The sequence below is a fragment of the Oryx dammah genome, unplaced genomic scaffold, assembly GCF_014754425.2.
Source record: "Oryx dammah isolate SB20612 unplaced genomic scaffold, SCBI_Odam_1.1 HiC_scaffold_5, whole genome shotgun sequence".
Lineage (NCBI taxonomy): Eukaryota > Metazoa > Chordata > Mammalia > Artiodactyla > Bovidae > Oryx > Oryx dammah.
The window spans coordinates 103,413,449-103,436,658 of NW_024070189.1; the positions used below are offsets into that span (position 1 = coordinate 103,413,449).

Sequence of the window (23,210 nt, forward strand, 5' to 3'; positions counted from 1 at the left end):
CACACTGAGGGCCACGTGCTCATTCCGCACTGTTTCACTGTCTATTTATAGTGTTCTCAAAAGTGCGTCTTTCCTATCTCCGACCTTCATCATTGTTTCTATCCAAGGCAGAGCTCCCACGGTGCTTCCAGCCAGTGACCGAGCTCCTGGGAGACTTGGACCCCCTCTGATGATGACAGTGGTTCTGGCGAGCATCACCATGGTGTTCTCAGAAAGACTGGTGGTAGGACACTCCCACGCAACCTTCCTCGCTTCCGCTGTCTCAGAGCCAGCAGGGGCAGAGCGAGCACTGGGCGCAGGGGCGTTTCCAGAGCCTGGTAGCATGCCCACAAGCGCACCTTAATGAAATCGTGTAGTCACACACGCACGACACGTGTCATGCATTCCTCATTTTGCATTCCTCAGCCTCAGACGAAAAATATGGAGCAGACTCCCTGGAAGCCAAGATAGACTTTATTTATTATTGTGCGTGCTAAGTCGCCTCAGTTCTTGTCCAGCTTTTTGTGACTCTATGGACCGTGTCCCACCAGGCTCCTCTGTCCATGGGATTCTCCAGGCAAGAATACTGGAGTGGGTTGCCGTACCCTCCTTTAGAGGATCTTCCCAATCCAAAGATCAAACCGTATCTCTTATGTCTCCTGCGTTGGCAGGTGGGTTCTTCACCACGAGCACCAGCTGGAAAGCCCCATTTAGCAGTATTTCACTTTATTTTAAAACTTTACGTGGGGGCTTCGGAATCCAAAGGGCACTGTTGGGCGCCACCTAAAGGCAGATGGTGAAAGTGCAACCTCCCAGGCTTGAACAGAGCCACACCCATCGGCCCTGGAGGCCCCCAGCGTTTGAAAGCAGCCCCCGTTCTTATGAATTCCACACTGGGTACTGACTTCAGGGCCCGGCCCACCTTCTTATCCACCATGTAGGTAAGATCTAGAGGTTGAAAAGGGCCCTTTCTGGCCATACCTCAGTTTCCCCCAGAGGACTGGCTGCCTCGCCCTCTCTCTTCCTCCTAAGTGCCTGGCCCTGTGTCTGGTGGTATGCGGAGCTGTGACTGAGACACTGTGGCGAGGAGGTGGCCTGGGGAGGGGGTGGTTCTAGTTTGGCAGTACATGCGCCGCATGTGCAAGGCCAGGGTCCCTGAGACCCCAGGAGGGAACCCCAGGTGGAGAGATCTGCACTCGCATAGCGACCGTGGTGCATGTGGCGATGGTGGTGCTGGGCGTGGCGGGGGGGCTGTGTGCTCAGCCAGGTGTCCAGAGCGCGCTGTCATGGGCTGGGGTGCAGACTGCGGCCCACCCCGTCTCTGGGGGTAGGAAGGGACAGAAGGAAGCAGGTGGGAGGATTTAGGACCTGAGTCTGAGTTGGGTGAGAGAGCTCTGCAGCTGAACTTAAACACTCCACAGAGGCCTTGAGTTCACCCCACAGCCTCTGCATTCTCTGCAGGTTTCCCTGTGTAAGGGGGAACTCCCTGTATGAGTTGCGTGTGAAGCCCTTCACCCCCGCATCCGAACCATCCACAGGTCCTGGTGGCTGTGCCCCCAAACACATCCTGGAGTGTCCCTCCACTGTGCCCTTGGTCTGGTGCCTCTTTTGCTCCCCGACCCCACCTCCACTCCCACCCACAGAAGCCCCAGGGATGGAGGTTTGCACAAACTTGGATCTTATCATGTCTCTCCCCTGGAAACTGCAACTCCGCAGCCCCAGCTTCACTGGGGATGAAGGTGATGAGGACTGGTAAGATTGGAGGACAAACCCCAGCCTGGATCTGGACATGAATGGTGTTATACATGTGGCTGTTCAAGCAAGAGCTCTCATTTCACAAGGGGGGGTCTGTCAGTTTATAGTTTTTCCCTCTCTTCCTACCCCTTAGAAGATTCTGAAGCCTGCACACACGTTGGCTCTGTATCCACGTCCAGGTCTGTGTGCGCTGGTGGTGGAACGCCAGACTGAATTTCACTGGGAGCGAGGCCCGCTGTGGGGTGCTGGGCGACAGGGTCGGGGTCTTTTTTTTTTTTTTTTTTGGTTGAGCCAGTCTTCGTTGCAGCATGTGAGATCTAGCCTGACCAGGGACCTAACCACTAGACCACCAAGGAAGTCCCAGAACAAGGGTCTTGAAATTATTGGTCAAGGTGACTCACTTGTCCCCGGCCAGGCTAGACCAATCAGCTTTGGACCTTGCTAGAATGATGGTGGGATGAAACGTCGTGAAAGTGTTCATCACTCAGTCATGTCCAACTCTTTGTGACCCCGTGGACTTCAGCCCATCAGGCTCCTCTGTCCACGGAATTCTCCAGGCAAGAATACTGGAGTGGGTAGCCGTTCCCTTCTCCAGGGGATCTTCCTAACCCAGGAATCAAATCTGAATCTCCTGCATTGCAGGCAGATTCTTTACCATCTGAGCCACAATATGGGATAGGGGCACACAAATCTTACAAATGCTGATACCAACACTGTATGTTTTTCATATTTTTTTGGTCTGAATCAGTGATCTCTACTAAGCAAACCCTTTGAGAATTGTCAGAGCCATTTCTCAGCTTGGGGCAGTACAGAGGGTTTCTTGGAGGAGGGGACCTGGAGCTGGGCCTTAAAGGGTAGGAAACAGTCTAAAAAGGAAGTCAGTTGGGGGTTGCAGGAGGCAGCCCAGGAGGAAAGGTCAGTACGGCCTTAGCGTGGAACAACAAGTATTTCTAGAGACCTCGGGGCAGGGGACAGAGTGGGTGGAGGCAGCTGAGGAGCTGGGGAAGGTCAGGGGCCAGGTCTGTTCTAAAGATCCCACTGAGACCGCTGGGGAGTAGCTGGAGAGGAGGAGCAGATGCAGCTCCCCCTGGCTCCCCCTGGACCCCCAAGTCGGCCCTCACACAGGACAGGCCAAAGTGGAAGGAGTCTGGCCATATCCCAAAGTGGGTGGATAAATGCCTGGCCCCCTCCTCCATCCGCCCTAATGAAACTGTTGAGTCAAGAGATCAAGAGACATGCCCGTTTAAAGACGGACAGTGTAGCGGCCACTCCAGCGAGCCCATAACCCAGCATTCACTCACGGATCCCGACTGCTCCTTGCTGCAAGGAACTGTGACCCAGCCTGAGCCCTTGGCCCAACACTCCCAGGAGATGGAGGGTAAATAGCCCAGCCCGCTGCTCCTGGGGTGGAATCACTCTAAGTGCGTACTCTGCGCAGGGCCCCCAGTGGGCTGTGCACCCACTGCCAAGGGGTCACCTGCTCGTTGGCGCCCTTACAGGGCTTTCCCCCTTACTACACCCCTTTCCAAGCCTCACAGGAGGCCTCTTCTCAGCGTCCAATTCCTTCCGGAGTAGGTACCCAAATCAAGACTAGGCAAGACTGAGGCCGCCGGAGAGAGATGGGAGGAGCCAGGCGGGGGTGTGGCTCTGAGCAGCGACAGTTTCGCCCACGGATACCACGTGTGTTTTATTGATGGACACACACACAAGAAAGGGGAAAAGAATCCCCAACCGTGAATCCGAAGCCAGCCTCCCCACTCCACGCCCCCATCGCAGAGACAGTGGTAACTGCTGCGTCTTCTCCAAGGACGCAGGGAGGGAGATTGGGACCCCAAGTGCCCTCGCCTGGCCTGACGTGAGGGTCAGAACCGGAGCCATTTCCGGGCCGACTACCGGGGCCAGCCGTCGGCAGTGGGCAGCCGGCGCAGAGGGGGTCCGGGTCGCAGGGGCTCTGCTAGGGGTCGGGCCAGGAGCAAAGGGTAAGGGAAGGTTTTTGGAAAGTCGCCGGGGCCTCCGGGGGCCGGGGAGAGGCGCTCGGACTTGATGCTGACTGGAGGGGTGGGTGAGGAGGTGCCGCGGGCCGTGGGGCCATCCTCGCCCAAGTTGCGGCCCCCACTGCAGAGAGAGAGAGAGAGGAGCGGGGCCGTGAGCTCAGCGAGGAAGCCAGAAAGGTGGCATGGCTTGGGCAAAGATTGGGCAGGAGAGCCTTGGGAAAGGAGGGGGTGGCGATCCCTCTTGGGGCCTCCAAAATAGCCGCCCATCCCACCAGACCAGTCGGGAGGGGCTGTGTGCAGAACCGAGAGTGGCCACTAGGGGTCAGCCGTGGCTAGGGGCTTTGAGAGACTGGCGGGGTGGGGCCCAACTGTGAACTCGAACTCGGGGAGTGAGGGACCGGGGAGACAGTTGGGGCACTTACCTGGGCTGCGTGGGGGTGGCCGGGGGCCCATCAGCCCTGGAGGGCTGCCAGGGGGCCAGGGTGGGGGGCTGCAGCAAGCCTGGGGGTGGAGGAGGATCCCCCAGGCCATACTCTGCGGGGACAAGAAGAGAAAACTGAGGCCCTGACCCCAGAGAGCCCTTCCCCAAGCCTGACCCGCCCTACCCGCCAGTTTGCAGTTCTGGCAGGCGGGGGTGTGTGGAGACACCCTCCCAAAGCCAGGGCAAGTGCATACCTGGGGGGCCGGCAGGGAGGAAGGGGAAGCTCCCGAGCGGGGGTCCGGGGGCAGCGGTGGAGCAGGGACTCTGCAGGCCACCATAGAGGCCTCTCTGCAGGGAGACAGGGTAAACGGGAGCCTGAGACCCGCAGCCAGGCCGCCCTGGCCCCGCAGCCCTTCCACCCCTTCCCTTCACTCACCGAGCTGCTCAGCCCCCCTCGGGTCCCAGCCAGGCCGCCAGGCAGGTCTGGCCTCCGCCCGTCTGCTGCCAGGTACAGGGGCGGTGGTGTCTTGCTGGCGAGATGGCTCGGCGAGAAGAGAGGGTGCGCCAGGCCTGGGGAGCAGGGGACCCCCAGAGGAGGCAGGCGGCCACGTCATCTGATGAAGTCTGAGGTCCAGAGTGACGCCCACAGCCAACATTTCCCCGCGGCACAGCCCCCCGGAACCTCCACCCCCTGCCCAGGGCCCATGCCCCATGCTCACCTGGGGGCCCAGCTTTGGGGGCTGCTGGCCGGAAGGGGGATGGGCGGCTCTGGGCAGGCAGGGCCTCCCCAAGTCCAGTGGGTTCACAGGCTGGTGGGGGCAGCGCCCCATATACCATGTCCGGGCTGGGCATAGTGGGGGCTGCGGGCTGTGGGCACAGAGGCCAGGATTGGTTGAGGAACACGGAGATGAGGGCATCAATTCAGCCTAGACAATCCCAGTGAGCTCGAGGGCCAGCTTCCACTTCTGCAAGCCCTCACTACTCCCCCACTCTGGCCTAAACGCCACGTGGCTGGGGAGCCTGTGTCTGCCTCTCTCACTCCTTGACAGCTAGGCCCAGAGCTGAAACTTCTTACTAAGCAAACGATTGGTCCCGAAGGGGCTTCCCAGGTTTAGATACATCAAAGAAATAAAGAAAGAAGGAACTGTCTGTCTGTTGAACTCTTTTCCATCCTTCAAAGCCCCTATTATAATTTCTACTCCTCCAGAAGGCTTCCCTACCGGCTCCCCACCCCCCGACTCTAGGAATCCTGGTCTTGAGTCCTTCTCTCACCCTCAGCCCCAGCCACCTGGGCCTCGGAGCGGGGGAGGAGGGCCCATGCAAGGTGGGACAGGGAGTCACTTACATAGAGCCGGGGCCGGGGCAAGGCTGGGTCACCCCCATCACCTCCCAGCCTCCGCAGCTTCTCTCCTGGCCCCTCAAGCCCCTCGTCTGGCTCCAGCTCGGGTCCATCAAGGCCCACACCCCTCCGCTTCAGTGTCTGTGGGAAGGGGAGACAGCAGGGTGACCCCCCCACATCCCACCCAGCTCTGTGGGCAGGCAGAGTGCAGGCACAGCTCCTCCAGCTAAATCCCATTAACCAAAAACCCCAGAGAGTCATCTAGTAACTTCCAACTGTATGTGAGAGAGGGACGTCCTGCCTTGCGACAGAGAGGCCCAGGTCACACGGCAGGGGCGGAGCTCCACCCAGGCCTGCTGGCATTATCCTAATGCCCCTCCTGAGTGTGATTTGGTTTCTCCACTCTGCGCCCAGGTGCAGCCTCAGAGCCTGGCATGCAGTAGGTGGTTAATGAGCATCAGCTAGTTGAGCACCTAGAGGCTACTTCACAGGCTCTCCTAAGCTGTCACCCCCCGGGACCAGTGATCTCCGTACGCCTAGACCCCTGCTTCTCCTCTACAGTTTCTCCCCACTGTCTGTCACTTGGGGCTCCCCAGACAGTCAGTCCTAGCCCAGTGCTCTGTGCACCCAGTGGCTTCAGCGTCCCGTTCCTGGGTAAAGATGCCCAGATCCAAAGTGACATTGATCTTCGCGCCACAACTGCTGAGCCTGTGCGCTCTACAGCCCATGCTCCACGAGAGAAGCCCGCCTGTGACATCCGAAGAAAAGCCCACGTGCCACGATGAGGGCCCAGCGAAGACCCAGCACAGCCAAAAATCAGAAGAAAAAAAAATAAAGTAATAGTGATCTTGCCCATCCTGGGTGGTGCTAGGCAGCTGCCCCTAGAAGGGACTCTCCACTACCCCAGACCTGCTTTGACTGGCATGCGAGTGTGCATGCGTGCTCAGCTGCTCAACAGTGTTCGATTCTTTGCGATGCTACGGGCTCTAGCCTGCCAGGCTCCTTTATCCACGAAATTTTCCAGGCAAGAATACTGGAGTGGGTTGCCGTTTCCTCTCCAGGGAATCCAGCAAAGCCAAACCGCAACGCTCATCTTTTGTGCAAACCAAGAGTCCCTAGGCTCTGAGTGCACAGAGTGTGCTGGGCTTCATGCGGCCAGGCGGGAGGGCCCCAGGGTACCTCGAGGATGTCGGTGTTGGTGCGGCTCTCGTGGGGCTCGCTGTACTCTGTGTACTTCAGAAGCACGCGGTCCATGTCGGTGCTGGCGTACTGGAAGAGGCGGTTGGAGCTGTTGAAGATGATGAGGGCAATCTCACAGTCGCAGAGCACACTCAGCTCGTAGGCCTTCTTCATCAGCCCGAACTTCCGCTTGGTGAATGTCACCTGGACTCAGTATCCAAAGGCAGGGCAGGAGAAGACAAAAGTTCAGGGTGGTGAGAGGGGGAGTTGAGGGGCCTATTTTTCCATGAACATGCTTCCTGATTTCATGCCTCTGCATGTGCTCTTTCCAACTGTACTACGCCTCACTTCTCAACTTGGCAAACTCCTACTGATGCTTCAAAACCTGGCCCGAATGTCCTCTCCTTAGCGAAGTTTTCCTTGGTCTCCAGGCAGATCCTACACTCCCTGAGCTTCCCCAGTTCTGTACCTGCTTCTGGCCCAGCACTTTGAGTTGGATGTGTTTGTGTTGAGTTCCATCTCCCCTGGGACTGGAGCTCCAGTCATCACAGAGAATCAATGAATAAACCATCATGAGAAGGAGTAAATGCTACATCTCAAACTCCTGACCCTACATCGGGTCTCCTTCTTCCCTTGCAGTTCCCCCAAATGGCCAAGCCTTTGCCCAGGCTGTGTTTCTTCTGCTAGGAAAGCCTTTCCCCCAGCCACTGTTCCACCCAGTGAACTCACCTGCCGATTCCTTTGGTCCAGAATGCGTGAGATCTGAATTTTTTTCCTCCCCATGTCCCAGGCTGGGTGGAGTGCCCTTTGTCTGGAGGTGGGGGTTGGGGAGGAGAAGAGAACAGAGCAGGTGGATGGAAAGTGGGGACATGCACCCCAGCATACCCTATCTTTCTCCTACCCCTGCCAAGAAACAATGGGGAGAATGAGGTGGGCTGGGTCACCCCCACATCTCACACCCTCAGCCAGCTCAAGATGCATCAAACGCTCACTGAACACCTCAGACCAATGCCTTATAAGGAAAAGGTTGACCAAGGGGGAAAGAATTGAGAGGTACAGGTGCCTCACTGAGGCTCTAAAGCAAAACAAGCTGATAGCTGTGGGACCTCAGGGGAGCCTGACCCCCTGTCTGTGCGTGGATACCAGCGCAGTGCACTGCCCAGCGCTACTAGAGCATAAAATGAGCCAGCCCACACAGGGCCCTCAGATCTGCCCTGCAGACAGCAGCTGCCGTGGGTGCACTGCTGTTATGAGCACTGGCGGCAGCCTGGAAGTCCTCAACAGGCCAGGCTGGAGGGCCATCCGACGATGGTACCCAGCGGGGCGCAGTGATCTGGAAGTAAGCCTGATCCACACAGCAGACACTTTTCAATTCATTCAACCCACCCACGACAGCCCTTCCATGAGCAAAGCTGAGGGCTGTGGTTACCAGAAAACATACATTAAAATATACATAAAACATATATTTAAAAATTGCATTGCGTGAAAAGACTAGAAGGAAATACTCAAGCTAGGAGTCAGTGCTGGGTGAAAATTTATGGGTGAGTTTTTAAAACTTGAGAGGCAACTCACTTAACATAAGATTCACCATTTCAATATGTGCAATTCAGTGACATTTAGAGCATTCATGACGTGCAACCATCATCCCTACCTAGTTCCAGAAACTTTACATCCTCTCAGAAGGAGACCCCAGGGGCTTTGTGGCAGTCCAGTAGTTAAGACTCCGTGCTTCCACTGCAGGGAGTTGGGTTCAATCCCTGGTCAGGGAACTAGATCCCACATGCAGTTTGGCAAGACCAGAAAACCAGAACCAAACAAACCAAAAACCCAGAAAACAAGACAAAGAGAAGAGCCAGCCCCATAGCAGCCATTCCTCGCTCCCCCTTCCTCAGCCCCCAGCAACCACTAATCTATGGATTTGGCCTGTTCTGGACATTTCTTATAAGTGGAATCATACAATGTGTGGCCTTTTCATCTTTTTCTTTTTTCATTTTTATCTTTTGAATTTTCTAACTATTCTCCCTCAGTGATTAAAGATTTCTATTTTTTAAAATGTGTGTTGGTTGGGAGTCGGGGGGCACTTCCTAGGAGGTTCAGTGGTTAAGAGTCTGCTCTCCCAACTCAGGGGGCTTGGGTTGGATCCCTGGTCAGGGAACTAAGATCCCACATGCTGTATGGCACAGCCAAAAAAACAGAAATAAAAAATGGGGGGAAGCCTAATAGAAACCCCATCCCTGACCTTCTTTCCAGTGGGAGGAGGGGGAATTCCCTGGGAAGACTTTGACTTGGAGGCTTCAGACTGGGAGGAGCGGTGGGCTCATGCAAACTAGAGAGGAAGCCTGGACCCTCCTCATGGGGATCTGGGACCTCCCTAGTGGGGGCCCCAAGGTGAGCACGGGCAGCTCAGGGAGGGCAACGAGTAACCGAGACCTGGCCCAGACCTTTCCCAGCAGCCCCCAGGCAGGGCTCCTGGAATCAAGGAATCATAGGGTCTGTCCTGCAGCACCCACCCCACTGTACAGAGAGTCATCCATGGCCCCCGCGACCCCTCCGCCAACCCCATGACCACACTCCACCCCCCAGCCCTCTCGTGCCAAAGGGGACTGAGGCCGTGCCACAGGCCTTCCCCAGGCTGAAGCGGGCCCGTGCTCAGGCCCCAGCCAGCCTCAGACCAGAGGAGAGGTCTTCAGTAGGGGCAGCCTCTCCCTCGGCCTCAGTTCACTGTTCTGTGAATGTGGTGGGTACGAAGGGCAGAGTACCTAGCACAAAGCCTGAGAATGAGGTCTTGGGAAGAGTAGGGAAATGCAGGTCTGACTCGGGGAGAAACATACCCCAGCTGGAGGGGTCTGGGGGGGGCTCCCATCTTCCCAAAGATCCAGAGCTGGAAATGTGAGTCACCCCAGCCTGTCATATGCAGCCCACTAGGTCACCCCAGGCACACCCTCCACCTTCCCTGGTCTGGGTCTCTGAGTAGTCATAACTATGTGAAGTCCAGGCCAAAACGAGCCCCCACCATGGCCCCCCAGTTCCAGCCTGACTTGCTAAATTTAACCTTTGGGGCTAATTTTAATCCCTGTCCAGAATCGGGCTAGTTCCCACGGCTGGGATGCATTATCCCCGCCCTGACAGGCCCCTGGGGACAGGAGGAGGGCACTGGCCCGGAGGTCTTGGTGCCAAGATGATTCCGGAAATGCCCCCCACGCCTGGAATCCCATGGGAACGTGGGACTTGGACATGAGTCTGGAAGATCCAACTTTGGCCCCTTCTCCGTCTCTCCCCATTTTAGACAAGGACCCCCTGACCGGGGCAGGGTTCACATAATGGGGGCGCCCCCGAGAGTCAGCAGGTCAGGAGGGGGGCTCTGAACAGACTCACGAGCTGAGACAGGAAGTGAGTTTTAGGCAGAAGGAACGGCAGGTGCAAAGTTCCTAAGGAAGAAGGAGACACATCAAGGCTACAGTGAGAAGAGGGGGGAAGGGCGGAGGCAGGGCCACTCCGGGTCCTCTGAGCCGCAGCGAGGCCTCTGGGTTTTGCTCTAAGAGCAGTGGAGAGCCGTGACGGATGGGGGTTCACCAAGAAGGGACAGGACTTTAAAACCTTGAACATGGGGACTTCCCTGGTAGTCCAGTGGTTAAGACTCTGCATTCCTAATTCAAGGGACCAGGTCTGATCCCTGGTTGGGAAACTAGATCCCATATGCCTCAACTGAGATCTAGGGTGTTGCAGCTAAAACCTGATATAGCCCCAAATTAAAATAAAATAAAATAAACTGGTTCAGTCAGAAAAAAACACAAAAACTTGGTCATAGCTGTCATGGGGAGCAAGACTGTTGGAGGCAGAGGTGTAGAGGACAGGAAGCTGCAGGGAGGCCGGAGCTGTGTGCATCTGGGCCGAGACCAGCGGTCAGGCCCCCTCTGTGCTCTGCCTCGCCCTGCACTTTAAGTCACTGTGCTCTAGGGCTCTTTGGTTCCTCAAGAGCCCACCAGGTCCCCTGCCGTCTCTGGAGGCAGGCCTGACAGGTGCAGATGGACTCATGCAGGGGTTTGCGCCTTCTGACCCTTGATGACTTTGGAACCCCCAGTCTTCACCTAGGAACCAAAGTCACCCCCTGCTCTGGTCCTGGAGGGATCTACCCAGCACAGAGCTCTGATCATGCCCCTTCCTGATTACACACTCCTCACGGCTCCCCACTGCCCTCAGGAGGAAGGAAGTTCCAGTCCTGTCTGGCATTCAAGGCCCTGCCCTAATCAGCTCCTGCCTACTGTTCTCTACCTTCAACAAAATGTCTGTTTGAAATCCCCTTTTTGCCTCTTCTGCACCTGGCCAACTCCTATTCACACTTCAAACACCCAGCTCAAGAAATCCATTCCTTCAGCAAGCCCTCCCTGCTCTCTCACTCTGATCTCCCACAGCCTCCATCCTTCTCCTCTAGTTCTGACTCTGTGGGCTGTTGGATGAGGGGTCATATATCCACCTCTCTCCTTCTCCCCTAGCCTGGAAGATCCTCAGGACCAGTCACAGAGGTGACTGGGAACATATGGAGTGGGCCAAGAGGGACACGTCTGAACTCCCCTCAGCTTCCCTCAACAACTTCCTCTCAGACTCCCCCAGCTGACTCCCTACCCAGAAATACACGCGCATGCAAATCCAACCGCTCAGCGTTGACCTGCCTCAGGCCCAGGTGTGAAGGGCCAGCCAAGGAATGCAGAGGCGGAGGCCCAGGGTGTGCATATATATTTGTACTCACATGCAAATCCCCACCCTGAGCCGCAGACAGACCTGGCGGCCAGTTCTCCAGATGTTGGCGTGATGGTGATCGGAACTGCTGGGGGGAGGTGGTGGTGCGTGCTGAATGTGCAGGGCACGAGGGGGGAGGCTGAGGTTGGGAGAGGCTGAGGCTGGGGAAGGCCTCTTCTGGGCACAAGCCCCCCCCACCACCACCAAGGTCCAGCTAGAAAGCCTAGAGCTTGTTGCATCTGCCCAGCAGAGTTGCAGAGGTGAGCCCATCGACTCAGGAAAGGAAAGAAGAGCCAGGATAAATCCAAGAGGGCACCTCAGTGGAGAAAGCTTGCAGCGGGGCCTCAATGGGAGGGCTGGATGGGGCCTGAGCGCACGGGCAAGGGAGTGGGCATTTGAAGTCAAGAGTCCAGTACCTCCCCACCCCTATCTTTGTACCCCACTTACCAAGTGTCAACTATGTGCCAACCATTGCAATCAACTGACCTCAAAAGAAGTATAAAGCTTAAGTAGACCAATGACCACGGAAAATTAAAAAATGTCTTGAGACGTACCATTAAAAGGATAACAGGCCCCTACGGTCTTATAGCTGTTTTATCAAACCTCAGAGGACAGGAAAGTGAAGTGTTCTTTAAACTAACTCAGGCCTTTAAAAACAGGGGCACTCCAAGTCATTTTAATGAAACTCTTATAGGTCAGAACCTAAGTCTAAAAAGAGAGAAGTACTGACCACAAAAGGGGCAATGTTAGCGGCCAGGGATTCAGGGAAGACCTCTCTGAAGAGGTAACATTTGAACTGAGACCAGAGGCACAAGAAAGACACAGGCAACGAAGGGAAGAGTCAGTGAGAAGGTCTGGTGGAAGGGTGTTCCTGGCAGGGGAGCTGCAAGGCCAGAAGTTCAGAGTGCTCACGAGTTTGACATTTTGAAAACAGCAAAGAAGTCTGAAAGGCTGGGCAATGTGAACAAAGGAGAGAGGGGAGGGGGACCGTGGTGGTGGGAGTGGGGTTTGGGTCATGTAGGTCCTTGTGGGCCACAGGGAAGAGTGTGCGTTTTATTCTGAGGGCATTAGGGAGCTATAGAGAACTTGGGGGGCAAAGGAGTACCTAGATATGAATTTGACAGTTTAAAATCCCCCCGTATTTTCATGCATTGCTGGTGGGAGGCGAAAGAAGAAAAGCCACTCTGAAAAACTGTCTGGCATCTACTAAAGCTGAACAAGCAGCTACCCTCCAACCCAGCGATCCTTCCCCTCCTCTTGTATTTACTGAAGACAAATGGGCCCATGTAAGAAATCACGCAAACAAGAACATCCTCACCAACTTCATTCATCATAGCCCCAGACTGGAAATGATTCAAATGCACTCAGTGGGAGAATTGACAACTACTTTCTCGTAAATTCTACGGTGGGCTACTATACAGCACAGAAAAAGGATGTGTCTTAGCTCCCCGCAACCGCACAGGTGCATGGAGCTCCCAGATCACGGGCTGTTTCAACAATATTGGGCTCTGCAGAGGGGACATGCCACGTGATTCCACTGATACAAAGTTCCAGAACAGGCAAAACTCACCTCCAGTGATGGATATGAGCACAGTGGCCACGCTAAGCAGGTGCTGTGGCAGGATAGTGCAAGTCAGGGGGCTGGAGTGTTCTGTTCCCTGGACCAGCTGTACTCGGTTGGTACAAGTTTTTTAGCCCTACTCCAGTGATTTTTGCATTTCCCTCTATGTGACTTAACCAAAAGGATTTTTAAAAAAGTACCCCCCACCCCTACTCAGGCTGCTGTGACGACAGCATCAGTCTGGGCAGGAGTGAGATGACAGGGAGAAGCTGGGGCAGACGTCGAGGCAGGAGATGTGGGGCCTGAACTGAGACCGGGGCTGCAGGAAGGCAGAAGATGGGCTGTTTGGCAACCGAGGGGACAGGATATGCTGGTGGCATATGCCTGAGGTTGGAGGGAGCCTGGGGTCTCAGGCCTGAGCATTATTTGTGGGGGAAACTGAGGGTGCGTACGGTACATGCATGCATGCTAACGCCTGTTCAACTCTTTGCGACCCCATGGACTTTATGGCCCGCCAGGCTCCTCTGTCCTTGGAATTCGCCAGGCAAGAATACTGGAGTGGGTTGCCATTCCCTTCTCCAGGGGATCTTCCCAATCCAGGGATCAAAATCAAGCCTCCTGAATTGCAGGCGGTTTCTTTACCACTGGGCCACTGGGGAAGCCCCACACTGGGGGCACACAGGAAGATCTCATAAGCACCCGGAGCACAACTAAGTCTCACTGTGACACCTGTGGTCACTAAGTCCATCAACAAGCACCCCTGAAGTCCTCTAGGCCATGACTGTGACCTCCCTCTAAGAGGCCTCTGAGCGCCCTGGTGATGGAGGTGGAGGTCTGGAAGGAATCCCACCCTCCCACTCACCCTTCACTGTGGGCCTCTTCCTGTGGAAGGACTCAGCTTTCTCATCTATAAATGGGAGTGAGAATCCACCTGCCACCAGCGGAGGAGGAGGGGGCAGTGGAGGGGTCTTTCGACCTTGTCTCTGGACTCCCAGAAGCCAGAAGGCAGAGGAGCTTTGGAGCTGGGGGTGCTGAGTCAGCATGCCATCTCATGAGGCCACGGGGACCCTTCCTGTAGCAGGCTGGGTGACATCAGGCCCCTACCTGCCCCCCTTCCATAAAGCGGGTCATGGAATCCTGATCTCAAAGGCTCTGCAGTGAGGGTCCGAGATAAAAGACCAGGAACCGTCGCGTTCCCCTTCTCGGCTCTCAGTGGGGCTTTAATGGAGGGGCCAGCAGCAGAGTTAGGCTGCCCGACCCTTGAGCCCAGAAGCCACAGTGTGGCGGGGGACCCAGGCCTGGAAGGAGGGGAGGAAAGGAGAAGTGAGAGGCAGGTGGGTGGTGGGGGGAGGTGAGGGCCCAGGGGACGCGGCGAAGCGGGGAGGGGTCGCTAAGCCTGGGCCCGGCAGCAAATCAGGCCAGCAGCCCGGCCTCACGCAACCCAGGCGGTGGTTTCATCACCTGTTCCCCAAGCACCTCGTTACGGGCGACAGGAAGAGCCCCTTGGAAAGTCGGGACCCCCCCTCCCCTCTCTTGAGGGCTCCGGAGGCTCTGACCCCAGCTGCTGGAGACCCTCCCCCACCTCAGCCGGGGCCCTGGGCCACCTCCTCCCCTGGGAGCCTAGGGAGATGGAGGCCCAGGTTGGGGAGGGCACTGCGGGTGACCTAGGGGCTGGCTAGCCCACAGCGGCCCCTCTCCTGCCCTCAGGAGAAGGCGAGCTCTGGCAGTGACTCCTGTGTGGCCAAGCTTCTCCAGGCCTGTTTCCTACCCCAGAAGATGAGGAGAGCAGGGGACACCTCCCTGAGATGGGGGGCTCTCTGAAGTAGGCGTGGTTGAGATGCTATATCCCTCTTTCTCTATGCAGGCAGCAGAACTCCTTAGGGTCTTCTCCCCGCAGCCCGGGGGTGCCCAGGTCAGACTGAGGGCACCAGGCAGACCCAGGAGGGGTGCTGGGGACAGGCGGCTCAGGGAGAAAGCCCTTCCTCACACATACAGATGGGGGTTTGGGAGGCTCCCCTCACAAGGAGACTCCCCCCAGACACATGAACCACCCAGAACACGTGCAGTCCACTGGTCTTGTAGACCCCTCCCAAGCCACATGGCTCACTGAACACACGTATCCTGCAGACCACACACAGATGCCTCATTACACACAGACCTCTCTCACACACAGACTCCCCAAGGCATGCCAATCCCCCAAATGCACACAAACCCTCATTATATGTAGACACCCCCAAACACACCGTGACCCCAACAGGTAACCTTTCTAGACACACACAGAGCTCCCCCAAACACAGGGAGACTCCCCAGACCCATGCTGGTCCCCCATTACAAGCAGGCACCTGGACACAGATTGGGCCTCTACCTCTGCAGTGTATCGGCCACCTCTGGCTTCCTGAGGCGGAGTGGGAGTACTCCCCAGGGGAGAGATGCAGGCTAGGGGGTGGGGGTTCTGAGGGTGGGGCGAGGGGCCAGGAGGGCCTCAGGGATCATATGTATGGGCACCACATGGGGACCGCAGGCTGCATCGGTGCGGGTGGCAGGCATTGCGGGCATCTTCGGGTAGTTCTGGGGCCTGGTAGGGTGGGGGTTGAGGGTGGGATGCGTTATCCACATGCAGCTCTGAATCCCAGACACCCAGAAGGTTGCAGGTGGAGAAGGCCCTTTGTGGGGGGAGGTCCCTTTGTCTATCAGTCCCTCTGACAATCATGGGGAAACTGAGGCCCAGTTGGGAACCCTCAACCCCCTCCTTCCACAGACTCCTCCGCAGGCCTGCTTCCAGGAGGGCCCAGCGTGGCTGTGTGCTAAGGGGTCTGCGGGCCTGGCTGTGGCTGGGGGCTTGGCCAGACTGGGGTTCCCACCCTGGCTCCACTGCACAGTCGCTGCTTGACGTGCTCCGAGCCTGTTTCCCCATCTATGCAGCGGGCCCTGGCGCCCGCTCACCTGTGTCTCCACTTTAGGAAGGCCTTATCTAACAGCAGACTCGCTCACCTTCCGCCCCATTCCTGGCACCTGAGACACCAGCCCCAGACAGACCTGCCTCTTCTGCATCGCCAGGTCTTTGCCCCTCTGAGCCCTCTGTCTCGGAGGCCCTTCTCAGACTCACCCAGGTTCGAGAAGCTGCTACGTGTCCTTCAGGGCTGGGCAGAAACCACTCTAGGCGTGCTAATCTCCCCAGAGCAGATTTCTCTTTCCCTGTGTAGCTTCGTCGTACCGGGTATTTTTGGTGCTTGTTAGTTTCTCTGATGATCGTGTGTGTGTGTTAGTCACTCAGTCGTGTCTGACTCTTTGTGACCCTATGGACTGCAGCCCACCAGGCTCCTCTGTCCATGGAATTCTCCAGGCAGGAATACTGGAGTGGGTAGCCATTCCCCTCTCCAGGGGACCTTCCTGATGCAGCGATCGAGCCCGGGGCTCCTGCACTGCAGGCAGTCTCTTTACCATCTGAGCCCAAGGAAGCCTCTCTGATGGTCGTACTGCGGCCCTGAGAGGTCCGTTCCATGAGGGCAGAGATGGGGCCTTCCCAGTGCCCAGCACAGAGTAGGTCTGCATCACCCTTCCTTGAACGAGCCAGCCAACAACTGCTTAACAAATGGAAGAGACATCGGCAACGGGTTCCGTTTTCTTTTAAACACCTCATGGCTCACAAAACAAACTCGAGGCCCCATCTGGCCCACAGGCTGCCAGTGTGAGAGGCCCCCCAACATCCTCACGCTAAACAGCCTCTAGCACAACGGCCCACTGCATGGTGCTCATGCCTCTCTCAGTCCCAAGTTCCCACGCCCACCTCGGAAGGAAATTACGTACTGAAGTCACGAGGGCCTGGCTGCCCTGCCCACTGCAGGTCCTGCCAGGAAGGCTGGTTTCTGTCATAGCCACTGCAAAACCGACTCACTGCCCCATTCACCTCCCGTGGGGCTTAGGACCCATACCCCTGGGGCTGGGAGAGACCGTACATTCAACACCCAACCCTGCTATCTCACACAAGTCAGGGCCCTTGCCCAGTCCAAGGCCCCCAGTGATGTCCCCTAAGCTGCAGTGGCAGCTACAGGAACGGCCCAAGGTTTCTCTCTCTTTGTTCCAGAGAAAGATGTCCCCGTAGGGCCCCAGAAATTCATCCCCAGAGGCCTGGGCCTCCCTGCTTGGGAAATTAACACATCTGTCAGAGCTGGGCGGAAGGGACTCATCCCACAGCCCAGCAGAGCAGAGATGCAGCCAGTGGGGAACCCAACCTGGGGCCCCTGGGGCGTCCCTGGTCCCCACTTTCTTCCCCCAGAAATGTCTATGGCTCACCAAGTTGTCGGGGATACAAGGGCAGGGAGGAGACAGACCCAGCCTGACCTTCTGCACTGTCCTGTCTGGTGAGGGAGACGACAGACACATCACAGTGTCAGGAAGACTTTAACGTTGGAATTCTACAGGGGGAGGCAGAGGGGAGGTGGTGTGGAGAAAGCTGCTTTGAACAGAGGGGCCAAAAAAGGCCTTCTGAAAAGGCAAACACAAGGAGGAGGGAACCACAAGGAGGAGAGTACACCAACCCTGCAAGGATGTGGAGAATGGTAGGTGCAAAGGCCCTGAGGTGGGCATGTGCTAGGTGGGTTCCAGGTATGGCGGAGGTTGGCATTGCTGAGAATGGGTGAGCAACAGGCAGCCAGAAGCAGAGGGGAGCAGGGAGGCCACATGGGTACTTGGGAATCAGGGTGAGAGAGGGGACTGCAGAGCAACTGAGTCCTGGAGGGTGTATGAGTCCAGGGCAGGGGGCGGGGGCTGCGGTATGATTCTGGATTTTCAGCAGCCCCTGCGGTTGCTGTGAGGAGGAGCCCTTTATGTGCAGGGCAGTGTCCAGCAGGAGATGAGGCTCTGGTTGTGGAAATGGGACAGAGGCAGGCCTATGTCGCTGCAGTGACTCGTTGTGACAGCTGGCCTGCACTGTTCCCTTCTGCAGACCCCCAGCTCAACCTCTAGTGAGCATGAACCTGGATGGGGTCAGACAGGGAAGCGGACAGGCCTGAGGCCTGCTTGGCCCCTGGTGCAGGGTGGGGTGAGGTGGGCCTGGATGGGGCTCACAGCACTCCACTTGGTCATGGTTCAGATGGCACCTCCTGTTTCTGGGTGCCTGCTGTCTGCCCGGGGCCCACACTCCACCTCATTTACACACAGGACCAGCCTGACTCAGATAGCCCAGTGAAGCGGAGGTGGCTGCCCTGTTTTACACAGCAGGAAGTGGGCTCCTTCCCAGGGCCACACAGCGGGACCCCAGATCCTCATTCAAGTGTGGGTTTGTATCCCATGGCTGTCCAGCTTCACCCAAACCCAGCCCCCCTCAGTACCCCACCCCAGTCCGAGAAGTGGGCCTGGGTACTAGTGGGGTCTGAGATACTCATTTCTGGACTGCCTGGGGCCAACGGGCAGCCTCACAAGGCCCCCAAGTTGCAGGCACAGGGAAGCCCTTTGGGGGTGCTGAGAAATGGGATCCAATCCTTGTGTTCACCTGACTTGGATTCATGAGCCTGGGCTGGGGTGACCTCTCCTACCCCAAATGCGATCCCAGGCGTGTGATAAATCCTCTCCAAAAAATGACATCTGTCTGCAAGTGCCTATGTGCCTCAAATCTTCCGGAAGGTCAAATCCCCAACATGTCTACACTCATTGCATCTGAGTTGGGGTGACAAATGACCTTAATTCCCTCTCTCCTCTAATTTGCATTTTCCAGATGTCTGCCTGGTTGGGTAATGATTTAATGAAATCAATCATTACTTGGAGATGGGAAGTAAGACGAGCTCAGATTGCTTAGGTCACAAGGGCATCCAGAGAGCTCAGAAAAGGGCAGCGATCTGTCTGAGGTCACACAGAGAGGGGCAAGAAGAAGCCGCAGCCAGCCCGTCACTTCTGGCTTTTGTTCTCCTAGGGTCCAAGGGGCAGCCTGGAGCCCATCCTTTCTCTGAGGGGCCTGGGTGTTTCCACCTGGACTCAGCCTTCGTTACTGCAGTGGCAGCTTCAGACTAGATAGTGAGTTTCCAGCTGTCACAGGTGAGACCCCAGGACCCTCAATGTCCCCAAATTCCATTCCCTGGAAGCCAAGATTCACTTCTGGACTTAGACAGGTGAAGGAAGGAAGATATGGGGACAGGAGGGAGCAAGGCTTTCTCCCAAAGCTCCGCTGACTTTTGCAATCAAATTCCACACACTTGTCCTTCTGAGTCTAAATACTTTTTTGAACCTCATTTCCTTTACCTCAAGAGTCTGCAAGTGCTCAACCCCAGGTGCCAAAGGTCCAGAGGTCCTGACCTTCCCCTGTGAGGGTTCTCAGCTAGGTCAGGCAAAAGGCCTCATCTGTGTCTGACCTCTCAGGTATGCAGCCTGGGGACAGGGAATAGCCTGGGACTCCAGCTGGTGACGTCCATTGCCCAGGACCCTGAGAGACACAGAGGGTGGGGACCATAACCAGGAAAATAACTCGGTCACCAGTTTGTCATATGCTGACAACCTCGGGGGGCTGTGACTACTGTTCCTCTGATGAGATACTGAGGCGTGGGGAGGAAGTGGCCCAGGCACTTGTGGTCCCCTGCTCAGGGCTCCGTGGCCACTGTCCTGCCCACAGCCACAGAGGAACCCCGTGGGCCCAGCCAAGGCCCCTCGTTCACTGCACGAGATACAGACCCCACAGGGTGGGTGAGGGTCACGGCGGTCACAGGCACACGTGGGTGCCATGCCACGCGGAGGTGCGGGGCCGTGACACAACGAGGGCACACTCACAGCAGGAAAGCAGGGGACTGTGGTTGTGCTCCGGGGCCTCGGGGATGCGCAAAGGGGTGTGCCCAGGAAAAGAAACCACTGGAGCTCACAGACGCATACCAGAGTCTCATGGCACCACGACTTTAGACACACAACTCCCCAGCTGACATCAAAACCTTCAGTAGCAGGCCCTTTGGACACACAACCTCTCAGCGATGACACACACTCCCTCAGACATAACTCCTGGACAGGCAAACCCTGGGACACTCACCCTTTTGGACACACAAACCTCTCAGGAACACAACCCTTGAAAAGCCCCTCGAACACACCCCTCAGATTCACACCCCTTGGACATATACCCTTTGGACACAAACCCTGGACGCATAGCCTCTCAAACTCACAATCCTAGGGCTGCAAACCTCTTAGACACAGCTCTCCCGCGTCCAGCAGCATCCTCGGACCTTCAAACTCATCCCAGCCCACAGATGCCATTCAAAGGACGCTGTACAGACCTCGGCCCGACGCGAGACGCACCTGCTCCACCTGGACCCTCTCGCACTGACCGGGCGGCGGCGGCTCAGAACTCGGACAGAGCGCCGGGCGGCCACAGGTGCCTTCTGAGCCGGCGGCCCCGCCCCCTGGGAGCTGATTGGGCGCGACGTAAATTTGCATAGAGGGCGAGCCCGAGGGCTGCGGTGGGCTGGCACTTGGGCGTGGCCGGGTCCCGGGAGTTCCGGGACCGGGAACAGACGCTGGAAGACTGTGAGATGGGGAAATAGTATAATGAGGGATGGGGACACGGAAGGGGGCTGGATCAGACTTGCCAGGCATCCCTCGCTGTCAGTGGGCGACCCTAACCTTACCACTGAGCCTGACCCTAATTCAGACCCTGTCTGTAACCCCTGCTATCTCCTACCCTGGACTTACTCCAACCTAAGTGAAATACAACTCCAATCGGGACCCTGAGGCCCCAGACCTAGAGACCTTCTCACAGCCAACCCTGACCCTTGCCCTCACCCAGATGCAGGGACTGCAGAAGAGGCTTCTGGGATCGCTTGTGGCCTCACCCAGCTGCGTGCCTTCTGCAGCGGCATGTGTAACCCACATGCTTCGACAGGAGGGTAACAGAGCCCTCGGTAACTGGGCACCCTCCTCCTGAAGTGGTCACCTTCCGGGACTCGACCCCTCTCTGGGATCCCAGCACCACCCAGGACAGGTCCCAAACCCACAGGGGGGTCAGAGCAAGATTAGGGAGTGAATCATGGTGGAAAGGATTCCAGGATGAATATGACTTTGGACTGGGTGATCCTGGAGAAGCCCCCAGTCTGGAGGGATTCCCCCAAAGAGGAGCATTTGTAATGGGCCTTGAAGCATGTGTAAGAGTTTGTCACTGGTGAGTTTTTCCAAGAGGACTTGCCAGGGGGCAGAGAAAGTGAAGAACATTCTTTGGTGGGGAAAGATGAAGCCTGAGCAGTGAGTGGAAGTAGACTGGGCTGGGGGCCCTTTAAAGGAGGGCTTGGAGATAGGAGGAGGGGGTCCATTTGGGGCAGATGAAAGGGGAGAGTAGATGAGTTGCAGTGGCTGTCTGTCATTCTCAGAACGCAACAGATGATCAGACCTCTGGACTCAGGAGGGAACATGTGGCGATATTAGTATGTGAGGGACACTGAGGAAGGAAACAGAGGTCCTGGAAGGCTTGTGCTTCTCCCCACACAGCCGTTTCCCCATCTGCAACATGGGCAGTTTGCACCCCTAGCCTGGAAACAGATTTTTCTTTGGGGAAAAAACAAACTAGGGTTGGTGGAGATCAGGTTTCCCGCCTCTCCCACCCCATCCTTGTTGCCCTTCAGTGCCCAACACCAGATGTTCGGGTGACCCAGGCCAGGCTGGGAGCTTCTGCCTAGGCTCCAAGGCACAGAACAAGTCCTGCAGAGTGTGGAGGTGGCTAGGGAGCCCCGGGCCCCTCGAGGGCCACTCTGTTTACCCGAGACCGCCCGCTTGCCTCTGATGCAACAGGCAGGCTCTGGTTACGTGAGCGCAGCGGCTGGAGCAGCCCTGGGGGCAGCCGGAGCTGAGCCAGCTGGGGATGCCCACCGTGGGGCACACCTCCTGCCCCCTCCCACCACTGGGGCTCCCTCCTGTGTTCTCACCCCTGCTGTGTGGTCCGCTTCCACCTCTCTCATTCCCAAACCCCCTTCCCAACCCAGGCTAGACCCTCTTCCATCATTCACAGTTTCCTATAACGGCTCCTTCTTTTCGCCTTTACCCCGTTCCTGTCCTATACGTGCGCTCATCACTGACTGTGTTAGCCCGTGTGGGCCCACATCCTCCCCTGGGGCAATCGGGAACCTTGACCTGAGTCTTTTCTGATGAGGGGACCCTCTTAGGAGCTGGAGTAAGAGACTGGGGGTTGAAAGGGAGATTTCAGGGGAGATTGGAATAGAAAAGGCTGGAGAGGGAGATCTGGGAAGAGGCCTGGTAGATAGGGAAGGTGGACAGGGGTGGGAAGGTAAGTGGGTGCAGAAGCTGCTTCCCCCAAGTCTCCCTTCTCTATATCTTCTCCCAGAATGTCAGCAAGGGAAGCCTTTGAGGGCTCCTCCATGGTAAGGGCAGTGTGGCTCAGTGGGTAGGGCTTCGGGCTTCAAGGACCCTGGGTCCCCACCCATTCTGACTCCCACTTGCTGTGTGACCTCAGGCCAGTCACTTCACTCCTCTGAGCCTGTTTGCTCATGTGAAAAATGGGGACAACAGTGGTGCCTCCTCAGGGGTAGAAGTGCTTCAAGCTCGGTCTCCAATACCCCCTCCCCCTCCAAAAGCCTTCATTATCCCCCTTCCATCTGGTGTTCTGACACCCCCATTCCTCTTTCCATCTCAGCGCTGGCCCAGAGGTTCAGAAATGCCTGTGTTCATCTCGGTCTCCTGGAGTCTGGGATCTCCTTGCAATTGGGCTGTGTGTTGTGGTAGCACAAAAGGGGGTGTTTTCATGGGTTTCTTGAAAAACTGGAGAGGTTCTGAATAGTCTAGGGGTCTGGGGACCAACCTTGGGGCAACCAGAGGCCTTGCTGAGGGATGAGGTCGGGCTGGCAAAGGGGCTTCCTAGGGGCAGGACCCTCTGAGAGGGCAGGGCAGGAGTGAAATAAAAACCAGGATTTGGATCAGGGCTAAAAACAGAAAGTCAAAATTCATGTCTGATTCCTGTCCTGACCACCGTGGACCAACCACAGGCAAGTCACTGCCCTCTCGGGCCTCCTTTCACTCCGTCCAGAGATCTGAAAGAGGGGTCCCACACGTTACCCAAGGAGCCCTTCCAGGTTACCTCCACTCTCACGGGCGCTAGGATCCCTACTTGAATGTCTCTTGGCACGAGGAGGTCGTTTCTGAGAGCAAGTCTTAGTGAGCTAGGGAATCCCCACACCCTCCACTCTGGTGAATAGATAAGGCCACTAGTGCATGGGGGCAGGTGCGAGGTCTTTCTGGGTAGTGGCCTCTCGAAGTCTTAATTCACTTTCT

At 56.7% G+C, this 23,210-nt stretch overlaps 1 protein-coding gene across 1 annotated transcript; it reads right to left on the bottom strand.

The window, feature by feature from the left end:
• Nucleotides 1-3,374: 3,374 nt before the first annotated feature.
• On the bottom strand, nt 3,375-20,337 carry MEF2B (myocyte enhancer factor 2B). Its single transcript, XM_040241243.1, has 9 exons — nt 20,213-20,337; nt 7,397-7,478; nt 6,668-6,871; nt 5,495-5,629; nt 4,869-5,016; nt 4,586-4,719; nt 4,404-4,497; nt 4,151-4,262; nt 3,375-3,849 (listed from the first exon to the last, which is right to left on the bottom strand). Exons 2-9 carry the CDS (start codon nt 7,448-7,450, stop codon nt 3,624-3,626), a joined length of 1,107 nt encoding a protein of 368 aa, XP_040097177.1. The 5' UTR covers nt 7,451-7,478; nt 20,213-20,337; the 3' UTR covers nt 3,375-3,623.
• Between the last annotated feature and the right edge of the window lie 2,873 nt (nt 20,338-23,210).